General features: G+C 38.6%; 1 protein-coding gene across 1 annotated transcript; it reads left to right on the forward strand.

The window, feature by feature from the left end:
- Nucleotides 1–136: 136 nt before the first annotated feature.
- Nucleotides 137–17,925, forward strand: LOC122994289 (arylsulfatase I-like). The gene is made up of 11 exons (XM_044368900.1): nucleotides 137–567; nucleotides 4,656–4,855; nucleotides 6,173–6,312; nucleotides 6,730–6,879; nucleotides 7,742–7,816; nucleotides 8,627–8,801; nucleotides 9,932–10,168; nucleotides 10,899–11,045; nucleotides 11,993–12,143; nucleotides 13,253–13,914; nucleotides 15,483–17,925. The coding sequence occupies exons 2-11, from the start codon at nucleotides 4,673–4,675 to the stop codon at nucleotides 15,903–15,905; spliced, it is 2,343 nt and encodes a 780-aa protein (XP_044224835.1). The 5' UTR covers nucleotides 137–567; nucleotides 4,656–4,672; the 3' UTR covers nucleotides 15,906–17,925.
- The last annotated feature ends 4,034 nt before the right edge of the window (nucleotides 17,926–21,959 follow it).

Below are 21,959 nucleotides of genomic sequence, written 5' to 3' on the forward strand. Positions count from 1 at the left end.
TATTTTTTTTAACCATATTTTACTGTTTTAACCCAAGCCACGAACTTTCCCTAACCCCTAACCAAGTGGTTCAAGTGCTTAAACCTAACCGTTTGAACCCAGACTTGATAAGGATTGGCATGTCACCTGCAAGTAAAAACGTTCCTCCGTTTTAAAACAATTTGAACTTGATCACGTGATATCGAGCAATCAATACCAATGCGCATGCGTAATAATTCCGTACCAGCAATAAACGGACTGACACGGAGGAATCCGTACCACACTCTGCTCCTGAGTGTTTTACTTCGGCAGGTCAGACCGGTAGACTGGGCGTGTTATTGCGGCTGCTTGACTCCGGTCGTATTTCATCGGGAGTGTGGACGCTCAGACTGAAAGAAGGAAGGTTCTGTTGAAACTTGAGGACATGCGGCGTCTTCTACAAACTTTCCGCAAACCAAACTCGCTCCGAGCTGAAGAAAGACCCGAAGTGTGAAGAATGAACTGAAGTGACGGAGAGGAAGAGGAGAGGAGAGGAGAGGAGAGGAGGGAGAAGAAGAAGCCGTTCACTCCCATTGATCCTTTATCGAGGTATTGATTTAGGCCTGGCTGTGAAATAATACAGCTGTTCCGAGGAATAGAGGTGTGTTGAATTAGAAAATGTGCTGATTTTAAACACAACCTAGAACTGTCTGGATAGTTTACACCTGGATACGCAGAGATGTCAGACTTAAAATCCAAATTAACACTTATAATGACATGTAGGCTACTGTATTTTTAATAGAGTCCAGACCTTTCTTTTTAACCTTCATACAAGCTAAAGGCTTCATCAAAACTAATTTTATTCAGTACCAGTCTGTGCTTGCACCGTTTGAAGTAACACACTCAAGGCTTTTCACAGGAAAGTCCAGCACACACACATAAAAGTAGATGGAAAGGTGTGTGTCCAGTGCTGTTTCCATCAACACCAGTATCTCATCTGGTGGGAAACCAGTTCAGACAGCAGCAGTAATGGTCTCCAGCTTTGTGACCAGTCAAGAGACAGCTGTTTTTAGTCATGTCTTAGACATAAAATCAACATTGGATGCTGCTGCTTGGCTTCAAAGTTTATAAACATGTAACAAGTATACAATCTGCCTCTTCCCTGAGGCTTCAGTTCATTTTACAACATGTCACACTGAGAAAATACAGTGTGAAGACCTTAAAATTACCTGTACAGTCTTAATGCAATGCAGTGCGGCACTACTTTCGAGGAGTTTAATTTTGTGGTTTAGTTGACAGTATCACAGAAGCGTTAAAGGATGGGTTCACAATCTTTCAAGTCTGAAAATCAGGTGTGCCAATGAACATTGACACGTGTTTTTTTCAGTCATTCCTCCTGTTCATACTGGACAAGTGATGGGGGCCAAAATCCACAGCCCTCCCTCCCTCTGTGCAAAAATGTATTTAAAAGTTTATCTGAAGCTAATATGAAGCTTCGGTTATCCAATTTAGTCAAATCAAGTAGATATCTTTATAGTTTCAGTTTTTTTAGTGCCCAACTCCCTCTTTTTTTGTTATGATTCTTCCACTGCAGCTGAACAGGAAAACACTGTCCGTCGAGACTCAAAGAGGTAATTTTTTTTTAACTAAAAAGACTTTAACTGTGTAAGATATACACTCTTTTTGAGTAACTCAGACAGCTGAAGCCTCATATTTTTCTTCAGATATTATTAATATTTCATTTGGGCACCTGCCTGTCGTTTCAAGACAGACTTGAAACATTGTGAACCTATCCTTCAAAGAAACTCTATGGTAACTTTTAGGGAGTAGTTTGTTTCGTTGTTATATTTAATTACATTGTATTAGCGTAAGGTGTATGACAAACGTTTTAGTGCTGGGATTAGTTGATCAGTCAATCTGCAAGAAAGATATAGTCTACGTTTTCTCCAACGGAGAAGTCATCTGGCTCCGTCCTCCAAAATATGACACGATTTACTGCTTTTGTCTGTTTTATATCATTGCGCATTGAATATCTTTGGGTTTTTTTACCGTTGTCGGACAAAATAAAACATGATGTCAGCCGGGGGTTGTCAGAACTTTTAAATTATGTTTTTTCACTTTCTTTTTCATATTTTTCAGACAGAATAATCAATTTACTATGAGATTTATTTTGGGTGCAAAGTAAGTCAAACACTCTTGCAAAATAGATATTATTCTATTTTATTTTATTATTTAAGAATAAATAAAACTTAAGTAACAGACTATGATTAATAGTAGATTACTAATAATCTTCCAGGAGTTGATTTCTGAATGTATTGTACATATTATGATCAAGCAAAAAGAGCCTGGTTTGTGTTTTGTATGTGTATTAGGACTGGGTGATTTGACAACATATACTTTAAGATAATATGAAATTGTCACCCAACAGAGATTTTCCTATACCCTTTAAAATATGGTAGGTCTTATTTTCAATTTGCATAAATTTGTTGAGGTGCTTTGATTTGTCAGGTGTGTAATTTGTTGGATAAGGCAAAATCAGACATTCCTGTTTGGCTGTTTGATACATAAACTGCTTCTTAATCAGAAAAAAATCCAGCAGTATCACAATATACAGATGTGGCAAAAATTATTGGTACCCTTGCATTTTATTAAAATAATACACCATTCACCCTGATCAGTGTTGAAATTGATATTTTATTATCAATGTATGTCTATGTTTGGTTTGCAGTGGAACAGAACAAAAAAGTTGTGAAAATAACTGAATTCATGCTTATTCTACAAAGATATTCTAAAATAGCTTGGAAAAAAAAAATATTGGTACCCTTTAGAAGTTGTAAGAAATAATTGATTTGTAGTGATACTTTAAGCAGACTATTGTGTTTTAATTAGTAGCACAGGTTTTTTCAATCTCATAATCACTCATGCAGTCAGTTTAAAAGGAGAAAAATTACTCACTCTGCTGTTTTGTGCCACTGACATCACAATGAACATGGAAAACAGAAGGAAAACTAGAGAGTGGTCTGAAGACATTAGAGAAAAAGGTAATAGACAAGCATGGTCAACATAAAGGTTACAAGACCATCTCCAAAGAGCCTGATGTTCCTGTGACCACTGTTGCCAATATTATTAAGAAGTTTAAGGTCCATGGAACTGTGGCCAACATCTCTGGATGTGGTCACAAGAGGAAAATTGGCCCGAGATTGAACAGAAGGATTGCTCGAATGGTCAAGAAAGAACCAAGGAAAACTTCAATACAGATCCAAGCTGATCTTCAAGTTCAAGGTACAATAGTTTAAAGTGGCACCATGCGTTGCTGTCTGAATGAAATTGGGCTCCATGGTTGAAGACCCAGGAGGACCCCACTTCTAAGAGGGAGATACAAAAAAGCCAGACTTGACTTTGCCAAAATACATGTTGACAAGCCACAGTCCTTCTGGGAGAATGTGCTTTGGACAGATAAAACAAAATTAGAGCTTTTTGGTAAATCACATGAACCCTAAGTTCACAGAGGAAAACATGAAGCCTTCAAAGAAAAGAACATCATGCCTACTGTGAAACATGGAGGAGGCTCAGTGATGTTTTGGGGTTGCTTTGCTGCCTCAGGCACTGAGTGCCTTGAATCTCTGCAGGGCACAATGAAATCAGAAAACTATCAAGGCATTTTGGAGCAAAACATAGAGCCCAGTGTCAGAAAGCTGTGTCTTAGTTCCAGGTCACGGGTCTTCCAGCAGGATAATGACCCCAAACATACATCAAAAAGCACCCAAGAGTGGATGGGAAGAAATCGTTGGACCGTTCTGAAGTGGCCTACTATGAGTCCTGATCTGAATCCCATTGAACATCCGTGGAAAGAGCTGAAACTTGCAGTTGGGAGACGGCACTCATCAAACCTGAGAGAACCGGAGCAGTTTTCTCAACAAGAGTGGGCTGAACTACCAGTGGAGAAGTGTAGAAAACTTATTCAGAGTTACAGAAAATGCTTGACTGCAGTTATTACCTCCAAAGTCTGTGCTACAAAATATAAAGTTAAGGGTACCAATAATTTTGGCCATGCCATTTTCATTTGTTTTATTGTATTAAATAATATGTTAAGTTGTAAATCAAAAGTTTCAGTTATATTCAATGGGAAATAAAGAATGATGGAAACCATTTTCTTCTGTTAGTTTCAATTTAATACGGAGAAAACTTTTTTTTAAAAAAAGGTGTAAGGGTACCAATATTTTTGGCCACGTCTGTATGTCATTGTCACAATATATAAAATGACATTTACCATGATACAGGAGCGCTCTCTCCTGAATTATATCATGTAAAACAATCCATAAAATGCAGCTGCAAATGCTCACAGAAAAAATGTCCTCATCTCGTCCTGCACCGTGTACATTCAAAATGTTCTGTCTCTGCTCTCATGGGTACTAATATTTTCATCACTTATTATTCCTTTCCAAAAGACTATAAATGGTTAAAGAGCCCTCCTCTGAGTTTTAGCTCTTTCCGACACATGGATGTGTTTCAGATTGCAGTTACAGCCAAGTTGGCAAGTCCACCTCAAATGTGGTTCTGTGATCTACAGTTCGCCCTCCAGTGATTGCATGCTAGTGTGAGTTTATGCCGAGTCACTGCCGACATTTTTGAGCTCTACTTTCCTGGTAGTTTATTCATAGAAAATCTCTCTGTTTTGTTTTCTTTGTTCCTTACAGGGCTCTGGTAGGAAAAGATGCAGGCTGCTGCTGTCGCTCTGACTGTACTGAGTGCTGTCTTCAGCCTGGACTGCCTGTCCGCTCACTGGTCCAAACCAAACCAAATACAGCACCAGAGTGACGGAAATACTCAAAATGACGAGACGGCACCGAAGCAGAAGAACCAGCCGCACATCATATTCATTCTCACAGATGACCAGGTGTGTATTAAAGAATTTGTATGAGTGTGTATTTTCCTAAAGGAGACACTAGGATGATGTCTCCAGCAGCAATAATATTATATATAACAAGCTGTTAATCTGACTACAACAGTAGTACACTTAATAAAGGATTTTACAAATAATCCCAAAACATCAAATATATGATAACATTTATATAAGAATAAATGATTTCTTATGTATTTTACTCTACAAATTATGGGGTATTACTTTTTTTAAAAATTATTTTATTTGAACTCCCGCATCTCATACAATGCAGTACAACTGTGATGCAATTTTCTCATTTTAGTCAGTTTTTCGGGATCCAGTTTCAAGCTGCCTACTCAGCTTTTAGAACATGAAATATTTTTTACATGTATATATTACAAATTAACAAAAAAAAATGCACAATTTTTTTTTTTTTTAAAGTGTTGTGTTTAATGTGTGTATAATATATGTATGTGTGTTTATGTATAATGTAATTTAGGTGCGGGGCAAAAACATAACATTTGTAATTTAACAGTTTTATTATGGGATAAAATTGGAAAAGTAGACCAAGTCAAAAGTAATTAAAAATTTGCAGTAAAACAAATAAAACTCTCCCACACAAACATCAGTGTTTTTCTTTCTTATGACGGAAGAAAAAACTAAATCACAAATATGTACTATAAACTGACTGAAGGATCAGTTTCAGGGCGACCGGCCCACTGGGATTTCTCCCGGTGCTCCGGATGGCCAGTCTGACTCTGATGAAAACAGATATCACAGAGACATTATTTGTAGCTTCGGGGTTTGCAACACCAGCATCCAAAAAGTGACTATTTGCTGCCTTAAGAAGCCACTGAGGGGCTGCTGCTGTGAGGTTTAGTAATGACTCGTGCCTGAAATGACAAGTTTATATTGTTCTTTACAGCTCCTGAATTGTTGTTTTAACGTTGTCCGTTTGTTTCCTTCTCACATGAAATAACTCAAAATGCTCCAAGATAGGAAGAAACCAAAAACTGGGCATAAACAAATGCTGGGAACTCAGCATGACATGAGCATGGTCAAAAACTGTATGCCTCAAATCTTAAATTAACATCTTTATCAGTTATCTGAAAAGAAGGATACTCTGTCGGGTGGTCGGAGGTTTAAACATAAATACACATAGAGCTGTAAATGGCTCCTACGTTCAGAAAGATATAAAGGGTCTGTAATCTTTGTATTGACAACGATTACAAAGGTCCATCTCTGTTTAAGTTAATTCTGTTATTAAATGTAAGTAATCTGAATCTGAAACATACAACTGAACTCTTTTATGCCTCCATTACTCTATAACAGGGCTTCAACGACATTGGTTACCATAACCCGAGCATCAAGACCCCTACTCTGGACAAGCTGGCGGCGGAGGGCGTGAAGCTGGAGAACTATTACGTTCAGCCCATCTGCACGCCGTCACGCAGCCAGCTCATCACCGGCAGGTACAGACGCCTCTTCACCGGCCTCCTGCATGAAATTTAGGCAGTTTGTGCATCTGCTTGTCTGTCTGACACACACAATACTTTGAACGTTGCCTATCGGAATATGACAACTCTCAGGAAAATGATGTTTATCGGGAGCAACTTTTATTTCCAACTTAAACTGTTTGTCAATCAGATTTTTTAATGACTTTAGTTAAAGCAGTATTGATTTATTTTGAGTCTAAGGCTCTGGTGTAAATGAGCTAGCTGTTCTGAATAATGTGATTATTGATTAGTCAAGCTAACTGCAGGTTGCAGAGAGGATCCAACCCCCATCCTTAGCATTGGGAACAAATGAATCCCTGATTCTGTTATGAGGCCCTGCAGCAGCTTATCTGTACTCTGGTTAAATGACAATAACAAGTCTTTTTCTTCCAGATATCAGATCCACACAGGACTACAGCACTCCATTATCAGACCCAGCCAGCCCAGCTGTCTGCCTTCACACATGGACACGCTGCCTGAGAGGCTCCGCGAGGCCGGGTACACCACACATATGGTCGGCAAGTGGCACCTGGGCTTCTATAGGTAAGATGGAGACTGTGCAGAATATAACCTGTTACCAGGAGTAGTAACAAACACTTTAATGACTACAGAGTTATTAACCCATTTAAAAAACTTTGCTAATGAGACGAGATTATTTTAGATCCCAAGGTGGTTATTACTGCTTATTGACAACTACTCAGCTTTATATCTATTAATTCTGAACAAAGCTGAATGTCTTGACATTTTATCATTTAATAATATAGGTAAAAAAGCACAGCAGAGTTTACCACTGAAATCTTATGAATATGAAGTCTCCCTACTATCTAAACAGTCTGGTGGTTCAATAAATTTAGGCTGGACCACCATCAAAAATGACCTCATGAGGCAGCTTGATTTGCAAGATCACGACATCACGAGATCATGTGAGAATCCATCTTGTTAGGCTTCAAGTTATGCGCTTGTGTCTAAACCACCAGTGGTTCTGACCAATCAGCGTCCTATGAAGATTTTCGCGTGATCTCATGAATCCAGTTGCCTCGCAAGGTAAGATGGTGCCAAGTATTTTTTGAAAGTCCCCTTTCCAAACAGTTTCCAAGGACGACTTCTCAGATGGTTCTGTGTAACAAACAGTCTGGTGCATCAGGTTACACCAAAAAAGAGGTTGGGTGTTAGAAGTTTAAATTGAATTAAGTTGAGCCTAATAAAGCATTTTGCAAGTTAAATTCCCAACTCTGCTCAAAAAGAAGTAATACATGGATTTATAAAATACAAAATACTCTATATAGTGGTGCAATTACGTTTCTTTTTGTCTGTTATGTATGTAAATACCATTGTTAGCAGCTTTTATCTAACAGAATGTTGGAAATCTGATGCTCAGTTTTCTTTCTCTTATCTTTTCTTCCAGGAAGGCATGCCTGCCCACCAGAAAGGGTTTTGACAGCTTCTTTGGTTCTTTAACAGGAAGTGTGGATTACTACAGGTATGAGAATTATTATTGGAATAAACAAGTTAGCAGTGCATAGACTTGAACTATCTACAGACTGATTTGCATGTTCACTGCCTGTCTTTCTTACTCCATTTACACCTGGCCTTAACATGTGATATGTTTCTGGATATCCCATCTGGATCAGGAAAAACGCATGTTAAAATGAAGTGTAAATGCGCACAGAACACATTGTGATCAGAATAACCGCATCTGGAGGTGGTCTGGTTCACATTGTGCATTCTGTACAGTGTGACCACATCCTTTCAAGTTGAAAAGTCACCTGGTGAAAACCACATCCTTCCTGCTGGCTTAAGCAAGAGCTACAAAAGATATAAGTAGTAGCAGTATCTATATGGTTCCCTCCAAAATAATATATGATGCCTGACCATGGCATTGCTTCCCTTGACCTGTCTGCCAGCCCTGCCTTACTAATGAGCATATTAAGATCTGATCATGGTGCGGACAGAATGGCGATAACAAAAGTGCGTATTAATATCAAGTGTAAAGGCAAAGGCCTGTAGATCGAAAGTCACTATCCAGATAATGGGTGTTTCCATTAGCTAACGTGGCACTCTTCCTTCACTTGTGCCTCTTCCTCACGTCTTCACGTCTCCTCCCATTGGGGATGCAAGAGAGAGATGCAAGGAAAAGACACAAGGACGGAAGAATTTAATTTGCCAATTGGGACGTAGTCACTCAACGTTGGTGGATTCATTTCCAGCGTTATAATCAGTCTTATCACAAGCTCATTCCACTTCTCTTGCATCTCTATAACTCATACTGCATTTTTCCATCTGTCTCTAGTTATGGGTCCTGTGATGGCCCGGGTTTGTGTGGGTACGATCTCCATGACGACGAGGGCGTGGCGTGGGGCCAGGAAGGAAAGTACTCTACCGCGCTCTTCACACAGAGAGCTCGCAAGATCCTCGAGAGTTACGACCCAACAGAGAAACCGCTCTTCCTGCTGCTGTCCCTTCAGGTATCACACTGACGTTGCCCCTCAGAATCATAAAGATCTGGCGCTTGTTTTAAGAACCACCAAAGATGCAAAACATATTCCACAGTACAATGCAGCCTGAAGACATGTGTCTTGATGCTGCATTAGTTTATGTCTGCTTGTGGGAAGTAAACAAAGTTGGAAACACATGGAGGCCACATTGAAGTGTTTGTTTGTTCGACTGTCTATGAGCACCAGAAATTTATTTAGACACACTGTTTGACCCATGTGAACCATAACTTTTTAATTAAAAACATCCCACACAGAAAACTTGTTTTTTAACTCAAGGGGGCAATATTTGTCTATTGTTGTTTTTTGTGGGCTGTTATGTTCATTTGATCTCAGGTTGGTTGGGGTTAAAGGGTTTGAGAAAATGAATACAATGTCCTGACATGGAACAGCAAGATAATTGATTTTCCCAGTAGAAAATAGGAACACAGAGTTCTAACTCATGCACAATGAATAAAGCTTCACCAAAAATGCTAGTTGGATGGACTCACAGCTTTAGAAACCACCTTCCACCACACAATTCCAATATACGAATTGGCGGGGAGGGATGAGGGGGGGGCTGTGTTTGACAATTTTTATAAGTTTCCAAAACTGACAATCTCACATTCAGACTCACTTCATGCAGTGATTGGCCAGGTGTGTTCTCTCTAGCTCTCCCTTTTAATTATTTAAACAACTGTTTCTGTCACTTTTAATGTGTACAGACAAGTAATGCCTTCCAGGAGAGACTGTCTGAAAGTGTGTGTGAGGTGTGCCATAAGTGTTGAGGGGCATTCTGGGAAATGTTGGAAATCACTCATTGATGTAGAGGTACATGAGAAGGGAGAGGAAAAATACATGAGAGAATTTTATCCAAAAATATTGTTGCTATAAGATGTCGGTAGTGATTTTCTTGAGTGAGTATTATAATGAGTATTACATATATACTGTTTAACACACAGTGTCCGCATATATAATAAGAAATTTTCCTTCTAATGTAGCTGATCATACCATCATGATAAAAGGTTGTTACACTTTCAACTAAACTAGACAGTACACATATTACCGTTTAAACTTTAAAAAATAATCACATGTAAATGAATTGTGTAAATGTTTTCCACCAGGCGGTTCACACTCCACTACAGCCCCCAAAGTCCTACATCTACCCCTACCGTGACATGGCCAACGTCGCCAGGAGAAAGTTTGCCGCCATGGTTTCTACAGTGGACGAGGCGGTTCGCAATATCACCTACGCCCTCAGGAAGTATGGATACTACCGGAACAGTGTTATCATCTACTCCACCGACAACGGTGCCCAGCCGTTCACAGGCGGGAGCAACTGGCCGCTACGAGGCCGCAAGGTATCAGTAATTCATTGTATTTTGTGTCACTTTTTATGTTCATGTAATTTTAGTCCATGTTAGCAGCGTGTCAGTTGGTCGTTCAGTCACTCCACTATTTTAGTTCAGACTGAAATATCTCAACAACTAATGGATGGATAGTTATGACATTTAATAAAGACATTCATGGTTCCAGATGATGAATCCTAATGACTTTGGTGATCCCCTGACTTTTCCTCTACTGTCACCAGGTTGTCATTTGTGGTTTTCAGTGAAATGTCTCAACAACTATTGAATGGATTGCCATGAAATTTGCTAGACATTCATGCTCTCCTCAGGATGAATCCTACTAACTTTGGTGATTCCCTGTGGCGGCTGTGACTTAGAAATTACCTCTTTGTATTTCCACAGACTTTTCTTGTTCAGCTGCTGTGCATTGGTAATAACAAAGAGGTAATTTCATACTAAAAGGACTGTAACTTTGGAAGATATCTGCTTCATCTGATTAACTCAGGATGCAGAAGCTTCGTATTAGCTTCATATAAACTTTTGAATACGTTTTTGCAAAGAAGAGGACTGGATTGGATTCGTCCCCCATCTCTTACATTGGAAGTGCATTAGAAAGGCGATTGTCTAATGGCCAGTATGAACATTGTAGTATCTACTGGCTTAAGAAAAAGATGAAAATGGATTAAAAAAAAAAAAAACATGGATAAAGAAGGCTGCAATTAAACTTGTTCTGTTTTTTCAGGGTACATATTGGGAGGGAGGAGTCCGTGGGGTGGCGTTTGTACACAGTCCTTTGCTGAAACGCAGGAGACGGGTCTCTAAAGATCTTCTCCACATCACTGATTGGTTCCCCACACTGGTGGGCCTGGCCGGGGGAAACATCAGCCAGGTCAGTAGAACTCAGTACTTTCTCAGAACAACAAAGGTAGTGAATTTTTGCTATTTCCTGCCCCTTTTTAGCACTTTTAATTGCTTTTTTGATTTGTATTTGGTTGCATGTTTGTTGCTCTCTTAGCCAGGCCTCTCCTAAAGTAAATTGTTGTCTCACATTGGCTACAGGATAGTAACGATTAAATACAGTGGAAAAGGCACTCTCACTGAGTGCATTACTGACTATTTTATTGTGCTGCAAAACAGAGCAGACATAAAGATGCAAGGCTTTTCCACTGGATTTTGGTTCTGTACATTTTTCTAGTTGTCTCGCCAAACATTTTACTCTGTTACAATCCGTTCTGTGCTACCCTGACTCGCTCTGTGTCTCCCACTTATTTTATATTAATGAATGAATTTATTTGTTGTCACAGAGTTGCATGTGGACCTCCATCTACATGAATAATTGTTTTGGCCTCAGACTTTACTAAAGTTCAAGTTACATTGCTACTGTAAAACTGTCCTTATTTTACCATCATGTAGATAAATGTGCTTTTGACCTGTTTTGATGAGTGCACGTTTTCTAAACTTTGCATACAGACAGAATAATTTAGTTCAGACATGAATTACTTTCATGTCCAAGTCTGTGCACAGCTCCCAAAAAGCTTTGTTGGCTTGTTATGCTCACGGGTTCCACTGCCAAAAAAGATAAGCACGGATATTTTGGCTGCAATCACAACAATATCTGACTAATATAGCAACTCAATAACCTCTATTACCAAAGGAAATCTGTTATTATTTATTATTCCTGTGTGGTCAGTGTACAAGTATTTCTTCTGGCAACATCAATGCACGAAACATGTAGACAGTTTTTATGGTTTCACAGTACCTCCTGGGACCTCTCATTAACCTACGTATAACTTTTTTTTGTATTCTTTGTGTTTTATGTGCTTGTGTCCCTCTTAGAGCCAGGGTCTGGATGGTTTTGATGTTTGGCCCACCCTCAGTGAAGGGAGGGAGTCACCTCGTCAGGAGATCCTTCACAACATTGACCCGTTGCACAAACCTCCTGCTCCAACCATGACCTGGGACGCTACCAGCGCAGAGGGAGTCTCAGGTAACCAAAATAAAGAGAATAATGTAAAAAAAAAAGTTGTTGTACTCAGACGCTACTTGAAGTCATTACAAATCCAACTTTTTATTCAGTGTGAGATGAATTATTAAAATGCACACATATCGTAATGGGTTGTCAACTGCCAATGCATGAAGTTTGTGTTGATTGTGATTAACATAGTATTTGTCATAATGAATATTAAATTTAACGGTAAGAGCATGGTTAGTGAGACGTTTTATGTCACTGAAAAGTACAGTATATTTTTAAGTGAGAATTCTTGACCTTGGAAAAAACTCATAAGTCAAGATTAAGCTTTCAACCACATCCTATGGTTTGCTCAGTGGTCATGAATATTAATAAGATATCTGGTACATACCTACTAAATAATAAAGTAATTTTATAGTCGTATTGTCATAATTTCCTCTTCATGACAATTGAGCAAACTCCAATCTCCTGATGACGATCATAAGATGCAGGTAAAAACTCTGGAAAAAGCTAGTAAGTGGACCTTGAGTTTTTTGTGTTACAACAGTATATTCAGTTTTAAGCTAGCAGCGTCAATTTAGGGTTGAAAATGTCTAACTGTACTGTACTTTGTGTTTGTTTGTTTTTTGTGTTGCCGGTGAACATGATAAATATACCTGCTAATCATCAGCATGTTAGCATTGTTACTGTGAACATGTTAGCATACAGATGTTAGCATTTAGCTCGAAGCATTACCGTTCAGCCTCACAGCACTGCTACTGTAGCTGCAGACTTTTCTTGTTAATACTTGCATACACCACAGTTTGGTGTATTTTCAAATCAGGTTTGAAGAATGGGAAGATAAAAACAGAGAGGAAGGAATCAAGAAAAGAAGTAAACACAACTTGGAAAAACAGGAAAGAAGGGAAGACAGAAATTAAGATAACATGCGAAGGAGGATGTATGCAGGGAAGACAAAGCAGATAGACACGTAAGCACCAGTATCCCTTATAGATAACTGCACGATATAAAAAGTTATTTTATCCACAAGGGGATTTTACACAGCATCAGCAAAGCTAAAAGCAAAGGTTAAAGGAGTGTTTACTTCATATTCCTCATTTACTTGTGTGTTTTCTTTGATTTGGCAGTGAGCACATCAAAGGGCCCCGCCTTTAAGAAGCCCAAGAAGAAGAAGAAGAAGGTTCTGAAACAGCAACCAAAGCAGAAGTCAGGGTTCAAGTTAAAGACCACCAAGAAACCTCAGACGTTCTCCCACCATGCTGCTAAACCTAAACCCAAACTTAAATCCAAGCCCATACCCAAACTGAAGCACAAGTCCCTCCCAAAATCAAAGCTCAAACCCAAACCCAAGACCAAAGTCTTGGTCAAGCAGTCCAGTTACAAACCACGTCTGAAGGTTCACTCCAGTGGTACTCCATACGGCCACCAGAACCCGTCAGTGTCAGGAACATCTCGCCCCAAATCTCAGCGTGATATCCAATCACATTTCAAGTCAAAATCCTGGCAGACCATATCCCAAAACCAGAAACTGTCACAGTCAGCACCACCTCAGTTAAAATCTAAGACACAGCTGAAATTACATTTAAAGTCCAAGTCTAGGAGGACATTATCCCAATACCAGAACATGTCCCAGCCGGAAACAACCCTGCCCCCAACTCATCCAACGCCCGAGCTTAAGTTTCAGCCATCCCAGCCAGTGTGGGACACATCAGTTCAGGCTGCCATCAGAGTTGGAGACTGGAAGCTGCTAACAGGAGACCCAGGCCACGGAGACTGGGTCCCTCCACAGGTACTGGTACTGCATTTTAGGGACTTTATTTACTCAATTAGTCTCATTGAGATCAGACCACTTTTTCAAGAGAGCTGAGTACAAGAAACATTCATAGTGTAATAATCACACAACCACACAGACAGATAACTAACAAACAAGCAACAAAAATATAGTCATAAAAAACATCAAATAGTGAAACTTTCAAATGTCCAAGATAAATGAAAGAGTCTATCTTGCATGAAGATTTCAGTTCATTCCATGTATAAGGTGCATGATACCTGAAACGGAATATCTAAGGATAAGTATCAAATAATCATGTACTTTAGTAACAATATTTCACTAAGAGAAGAGATTTATAGTATATATTTATATGAATTCATATTATATTATTATTGACAAAAAGGTGATAACAAAGAGCAGTGATGAGTGTGAAATTCACACAATGTCCTACAATAAATAGTACAGAATATCTCTGTAATCAAGTGCAGACCTAAAAGTTGACCGACCAATAGTTTTACAGTTTAGAAAAGACACACAGCCTTTAATTCTATACAGGAAGCCTACTTTACTCAGTTTTGAGGCTAAGTGTTTAATATAAATCTCTAATGGCAGTCTGCTGGAAAACCAAATTCAGGAAGTGTGTTATGGGTACCATTTAAAGTTTTAATGGCAAGAAAGTCAAGGCCACAGAAATATTAAGGGAATACAATTTACTAGGTCTGATCTGCATTCAAAGGAATGTTTCAACATTCTGGGAAATACACTTATTTCTTTTCTTACCGAGAGTTTGATGAGAAGATTGATACCACTCTAATGTCGGTACAGTAAATACGAAGCTACTGCCAGCTGTCAGGTAGCTTAGCTTAGCACAAAGACTGGAAACAGAAGGAAACGGCTAGCCTGGCAACCAACCGAAACTCCAGGAAGTTACAGGTCCCAGCCAAGAAATAGTCTGGCGCATAACCCCCATAAAATGCTGATTTCAGGTCTCCTTGGTTTTTGTACGGAATTAACAAATAAGATAAGTCAGCTTGAGCGGTTCTGGTAAGTGGATTGTTACCATTGGAGAGAGCCATGCTAGCTTTTTTCCCTTTTCCAGTCGTTGTGCTAAGTACAGACAAGGGAGGGGAATCAATCATTTAACACTCTGTAATAAAGCAAATGATTTCCCAGAATGTTGAAATATTACTTTAAGGCGTCTATTATTAAAAAGGGATATCTGGAAAGTATCGAAGGTGGAGTGAAGATGAGTAAGAGCCTAAGTTGGAGTGGAATCAGGAACATAATATAAAACTGTCATCTGCATAGAATGAACATTGACATAATGATTAGAATGTTATTTATGAATAGTATTAATAGTCATTTTAAACTCATTTAAACCCATTCTGTGGTTCAGATCCATCAGCACAACTAATAACACATTTTAGTCTGACTATTGCCAAGTAAGTTTGCACATATAAGGAATTTGCCTCAGTGTTGTGGTTAGTGCATAAAAGTCAAAAACTAGAAGGTAAAAGGAAAAAACAAGTGCCTACACTACATGAGATCATGATTATGAAGATTATAAATAACATTTTGATCCCCAGATTCTTCCCACTCTCCCTGGTCGCTGGTGGAATCTTGAACGCGGCTTCTCGACGTTCTACAAATCCTCCATCCACAAAAATGTCTGGCTGTTCAACATCACAGGCGACCCGTACGAGCGGCAGGACCTGGCAGATCAGAGGCCCGACGTGGTCCAACGGCTGCTGGCACGGCTCGCCTACTACAACCAAACAGCTGTGCCGGTTTACTTTCCGCCCGACGACCCGCGAGCCAATCCAAGCGAGCACGGTGGAGCCTGGGTCCCCTGGGTGGATGAAGAGGAGGACGAGGAGGGAAAATATAACGGGGTCTACAAGAAGGGTAAGAACAATAAGAAGAAGAGGAAGAAGAAGAAGTGCCGGCTGTGCAAGCTGAAGTCGTTCTTTCTGAAACTGAACACCAGGATGATGTCCAATCGGATCTGATGCAGATGGGTGAACATTTTTAGCCAAGAGATGAATGTCAGACTTTAAAAATGTTTTGTTTTTACATTTTTACACCTTCTGCAAACTGGTGAAAATTAGTTAAAGATGGTTAATTCCTCTAGGTTTAGCTGAAGTGAACCTCTTTCAAGAACTCATGTAAAACATGTCCTACCACTGGTTTTCATTTGCTTCTTATTCAAGTCAAAACAGGTGATTTTTTTATTATTCTGAAACATTACTGTCATATGTGATGTCATTTACAGTATCGACCAGAGGTTTTCAGACTGTGAGGCGCTCCCCCTAGTGAGAGTTGAAGGGGAGGGCGGGGAGGGACAGACGCGAGGCAAAAATACTGCCTGAGGTGAAAGAGATGTGCATGCAAGTGTTGTACAAACAACAGGAAGTTAGTTATTGTAGTTTGGCTGCTGATTTGGCCGCTTATCTACACAGTCAGCAGTCGTAGCTGCAGCTCATGGAGGCAATTAATTAATTTGAACTCCTTCTCAGGGTCATAACTCAGTCAAATCTGAACACACAGACATGATAAATACATTTTTAGATTCAGTGTGATTTACACTCTAACTGTTCTTCAGTATCAAAGTAATCCAGTGATAGTTATCTGACCCTCAATGGGGACACATGTCAAACAGGAACTGCAAATAGGTCATTCGGCATACTTTTAATTGTGCCAATTTGCCAAAATATGTAAACTAAACTAAGATAAAAAAAAAAAAAAAACTCAGCTGGGCTCAGATTGTAGCCCACAGATAACTAACTGGGACAGAGGCAGTTGTCTCAATTTGGTGTGTGTGTAATTGGGGGTGGGGGGTTGGGGTCTGAAAACCTCTGGTAATTCTGGTCATACATGTAGCATATGTACTGTCAAAGATCTGATCTGAAATTCGGGATCTGAGGTGACACCAACAGTCCTACTTTTTGTTTAAAATTTAAAAGGCCAGTCCACTCAGAAATCACAAATTCATACTTTCTCACACAGCCAAGCAGATAGTTTGTTTTAGTTTGAAATGTCTTTCAACAACAGACTTTCTGCTGTTTCTCCAATATAATGAAGATGAGTTTGGCTTGTGAGGCTCAAAAAAATCACAGAAAAAACTTGACAGCTACATGTCTTTCCAGAAACAGTTCCTTATTATTATTATTATTATTATTATTATTTCTCAATGTGAAAACACTGAAAATTGATGATAGTGACGTCTGCAAACTATCTTAAGTAACTCAAGTATTTTGGACATTGTTTCTGAGAGTTACATCACTGTTGAGATAGATGCAGACGTAGACAGCTGGCAATCGTACCTTGGAAGAAAATAATAGAAAACCTCACCAAATGAAATGGAAACTGTCTGAATGGCTGGATACCAGTATGATTAGGTAGGAAAATTGTTTTTGTGGTTTTGGTGAACTGACCCTTTAAATTCTTAAGTATCCTGCCTGAAGGTGGTTTTGTAACCTCTGTCTCAAAGGCTGCTATTAGTTTTCAGCATCACTACCTGATTTATTCTGTGATTTCAGACATTGTCAACCGTTTCTTTGTTTTTGTTACTCTGTTTAATTTTAATCACTCACTATCTGACAGAGTTCTTGATACAAAGACTGACACTGTGTGGCAGTAAAATGTATTTTGACACTGATTTGATTACATTTGTCTAACTTTTGGACCAGAGATTCATTGTTTTCAAAAGAATCTATCTGCAAAGTGATGTAGGCAGGTTTTAATGTACAGTGTGTTTTACATGTGTAATTCGGGGGTTTTAAAACAGATGTTTACTTATTTCAATGACAGTGCATGACCATGATATCTATAATTCACACTTTTTTGGTTGTTGTTTGTACCCGTCTGCCACAAACAAGAGTTTTTTTAATATTGTATGTTCACAATTTAAGTCACACGTCTTCAGTGAATATGGAGGTATTTTTAATATCTGTTTTAAAATGCTTGTGATGTACTGATTTTATTTTTTTTTTGTATTGCTATGACAGAAACTGGCCTTTTGATACTGTGGTTGTTTGAATGTATTGCCAATGGCAAGCATTTTTGACTATGAAATCTTTCTTCTCATCCACTACATGTTACTGTGAACAGCAGAAACCATCATGTGAACATGTTTTCATCATATTCAGCCATATACAAGACTAACATCAATATTTAAACATTTTAAAGCTTTTTCAAGACAAAAAAGTGACAAAATCCTGGTCAGCCTTATTTTAAAACACCATATTTTATTTATTTTGTTTTGAATTCAGTCAGTTTCAGGGGGAAAGTTAAGTTATCTAAATCATCTGGCTGAAGTTTTTTTGTGTTTTAAGGAATTATAAAAATTAATTGGTCATTACAACAAAGCATTGAAAATAATGTGACTATTAAATGTTTTAGGAAACCCCCCAATAGTATACTTCTCCGTTTTATCTGAATAATGATCTCTTAAATCCAATGAAAGCATTCACAACATGAACCAGTAGCTGATTTTCCCACTTGCTGTCACAGACACTTCACTGGTATAACAAGTCATAATGATTATGTATCATCAATAAAAGCTAAAAACAGAGAAGAGGAAGTAAAAACTGCTTATCGTTAAAAGCAACATCTTTGAAGTGCAGCATTGGTTTTGTCCCCTTTGAGCAAGACACCAAACCTCTAAATATTTCAGTTCAGTTTTGCTCAATATCTAACAAACCATGACTGCGGCTGTTCTGAAACAATGACCGGTTACTCAAGGGCACGACAGTAGAAGCGTGGAGCAGAGTTTTAGTGAGAAACTTCCAGATAGACGCTTCATTTCTCCACCCCGAGTGAATAAAGGTTAAATAAAATGATTGGTGACTGTCCTTTTGTTTTCTGTTTGCTAGCAACAGTATGCCATTCCTTATACTGAAAAAAATCAGTGTGTATGTTCCAGTAAAATGCTTTATGTTTTTGTGTATTTTGACTTTTGGTGGAAATCCAAGCAAAATCACAAGTCTTCATAGGCAAACTGAAAGTCAGTACAGAGTCTTTTAATGTGTTTTTGTTTGTTTTTTTATTATCCTTTTAACTTATGTAAAGCATCTTTGAGTACCTTGAAAAGCACTCTATAAATAAATTGTATTATTATTATTATTATTAATGTCTCTCAAAACTGATTGTAAGTGTGACACAGCTTTTGGACACTTTCAGAGCCAGTGTGGTTTTCTTACATAGCTGAGACCCAGTTCTTTTAATGTACTGTATATGTCTAATAATTAAATATGTAAATGTGGCTGTGCAAAGTCAGTTTCTGTCTGATTATTTTTCTATTATTCTGGGAGTTTACCAAGTCAAAAATTGAGTCCAAATCAAGTCTCAAGTCTTCATTTTTGTGATTTAAACCTAATTTGAGTTCAAGTCTCAAGTCTACAGCTCTGATGCAAACAGTGAGGATTGTTATTGAAGGACAAATGTTTCATTCTAATTGTTCCTAATAGATTTTTAATGGAGATGTTTAAGACACTACTTGTGCAAAACACCAAATATCAAGAAAACCGACCAACATCAGACATCATATTGACTTCTACATACATACTGGACATGGAAAATGTTCAGTATTCATATGCTTTTAATGAGAATTACAAATCTGTTGATCAGTTGAAATGCTTTATGCCAGTGTGTGACTCAAAAACATTCTCACAGAATACAGCAATCATGCATTTTTGCTTAAAAATAGGAATTTGTGACTTAGTATTTCATATTGAAAACTGACTGCACAGAATTCATTTAACCACCAGGTGGCGCCAGATATTAAGTTAATTGCAGATAGACAGTTGAACGTCTGCTGAGCTTCTCAATATTTGAAAACCTTAAAACACACACACACACACACACACACACACACACACACACACACACACACACACACACACACATTTGGGCTAAAAGAGGATTTTCCACGCTTGCCGTTGCCTTCCTACTTCACACTGTTTCCACAGAGGAATAATTCAATTGGGGGGTTTCTTTTATCTCTGAACACAAGTGGGATTATGTAATCCTCCAGGATTAAAATCCTATAATTCAGGAAGCTACTGATGCTGCTGAGAAGCGGCAGCTTTGATGCCCACTACTAAAACTGCCCGTGCTTGCCAAGGTGTCTCTGAATATTCCACAAACATGGTATAGTGTCTATAGTTGGAAGCTGGCTCCAGGCAGAGATATGAGCCAAATCCTTTGACATAACATACAGATCAACTGGTTGTAAAATGCTGTTGTGGTTAAAATATACAGAACACATTATTATCTTCATTGATGAGGTCATTTACACTTTTTTTATGCTTTACACCACCGGGGGAAAGACATGTCAGCCAGGCTGCTCCAGTGGAAACCAAAACAGTCAGGGCATTCAGTTTCAATCTCATAATGAATTGCAGTTGTAATACATGTTTCAGTTTGGTGGTGTGATGCACCCAAACAAATCTGAGTAAGTTTGACACAGACTCTCTCTGAGCTCAGGTTCTGTCTGTAATTTTTAACATTTCACTTCATTGGTTTCAAAACATCTCGCCAGAGGACTGCAGCTGGCTAACACTGGCAAATTTCCAGAAATGTTAATTAATGTGTGTTGTCCTTATAAATAAATAAATGAAATGATATACACAATGTTATGAGGTCTGGTTACATTATTAGGTTATTAAAAAACAAGTAAAAATTGAAAAAAACAGTATATATAACATGTAACAGAGCTATATAGAGGTTATATGTGTCAAGAATATACATAAAAGTAGCTACTGGCTTTTATATACTTTTTTCTATTTCTGATATGAAAAAATCTATAATTCAAATAATGTTTTTAAAATGGCGTGTGTGTGTGTGTGTATGTGTGTGTGTGCAAAATAGTGGGGAAAAAAACATTACAGAGATGAAGTGAGGACAACCTGACCTCCCATAATCCTTCTGTAACACAAAATGTCCTTCCAAAAATGACTAGCAATAACACACACACACACACACACACACACACACATAACTTGAATAAGCAAACTCATACATGAATAATGCTCTCACTTCTCTCTCACACACAGTCACGCTTTCTCTCATCTCTCACACCTTGAATTAACAAGTTTGCATAAAAATATCTCCCTTGTCACCCTTTCTGTCTCACCTTCCCTCACATACACACACACACACATTCACAGAGACATAATGCAATCATGTAACCAATAATCCTGTCTTCATCATGTTCCCCTCCAGGGAACTGGGGGAATATGAGATGTACAGAACTGGAGCACGTGGGCGGCTGTGAAATTAGGATTCCCTCACCACAGAGCTGGTTTTCTGCTGACACAATCCAAAACTCGTAACTGACTTCTGTTCTGTGGTCGCATTGACACTCTAGAAAACGGCTAATGTTCTCTGTGTGCGGTCATATGCTGAATCATGATGCTCTCAAATGGTACATAGTGACTTTTGAACACGTCCGCAAGTCTTATTTGGGACCAGAGACGCACATTAATGTGACTTTACAACATGACACGTGTTGCAGAGGTTCAGTTATGTCCCAGTCAGACCGGTCTGACACAAAACTGCCGGTTATATACAAATTAGCACTGACGCCATGCCGCCCTGCCTCCAGGCTACACGTGAATTCTTATTTTTATTTTTTAGAAAGAGCTTTTAGGTGCTACTCCTGGTGCTCTTCCAATTATATTTTTATTAAAATTATCATAAACCTCACACCATTTGTTCCATTGTCATTAAATTTAAATTTCCTCTTTAGGGTATTGTTTCATTGGCTGACACAATGGCCCAGTTTGCCCACAAGGATTATTGAAGTTCCCTCTCTCATCATTTTAAATACCTCAATATGCTTCAAACAAAGTGCTTGTTCATCTAAGGCAACATTCAGTCCAACAGTAATCCCTGAATTAAAAAAAAAAAACCTAGCCCCATCATCCGTTTGAATAAGGCCGGTCCGTCAACACAGAGGGATTGAACTTCAAAAAAGTTGAACCTGGATCAACACAGTGCCTTGCTGGATTTTGCATGTTGTGGTCCAGCCACAACATGCAAAATCCAGCAAGGCACTGTGT

The sequence above is a fragment of the Thunnus albacares genome, chromosome 12, assembly GCF_914725855.1.
Source record: "Thunnus albacares chromosome 12, fThuAlb1.1, whole genome shotgun sequence".
Taxonomy (NCBI): Eukaryota; Metazoa; Chordata; class Actinopteri; order Scombriformes; family Scombridae; genus Thunnus; species Thunnus albacares.

Bases quoted from the DNA above. Each gene is read 5' to 3' on its own strand.
- LOC122994289 (XM_044368900.1), top strand. From the start codon at position 4,673: ATGCAGGCTGCTGCTGTCGCTCTGACTGTACTGAGTGCTGTCTTCAGC. The intron at 6,313-6,729 runs GTACAGACGCCT...TTTTTCTTCCAG, and splicing joins AGCCAGCTCATCACCGGCAG to ATATCAGATCCACACAGGAC. The intron at 13,915-15,482 runs GTACTGGTACTG...TTTGATCCCCAG, and splicing joins GAGACTGGGTCCCTCCACAG to ATTCTTCCCACTCTCCCTGG.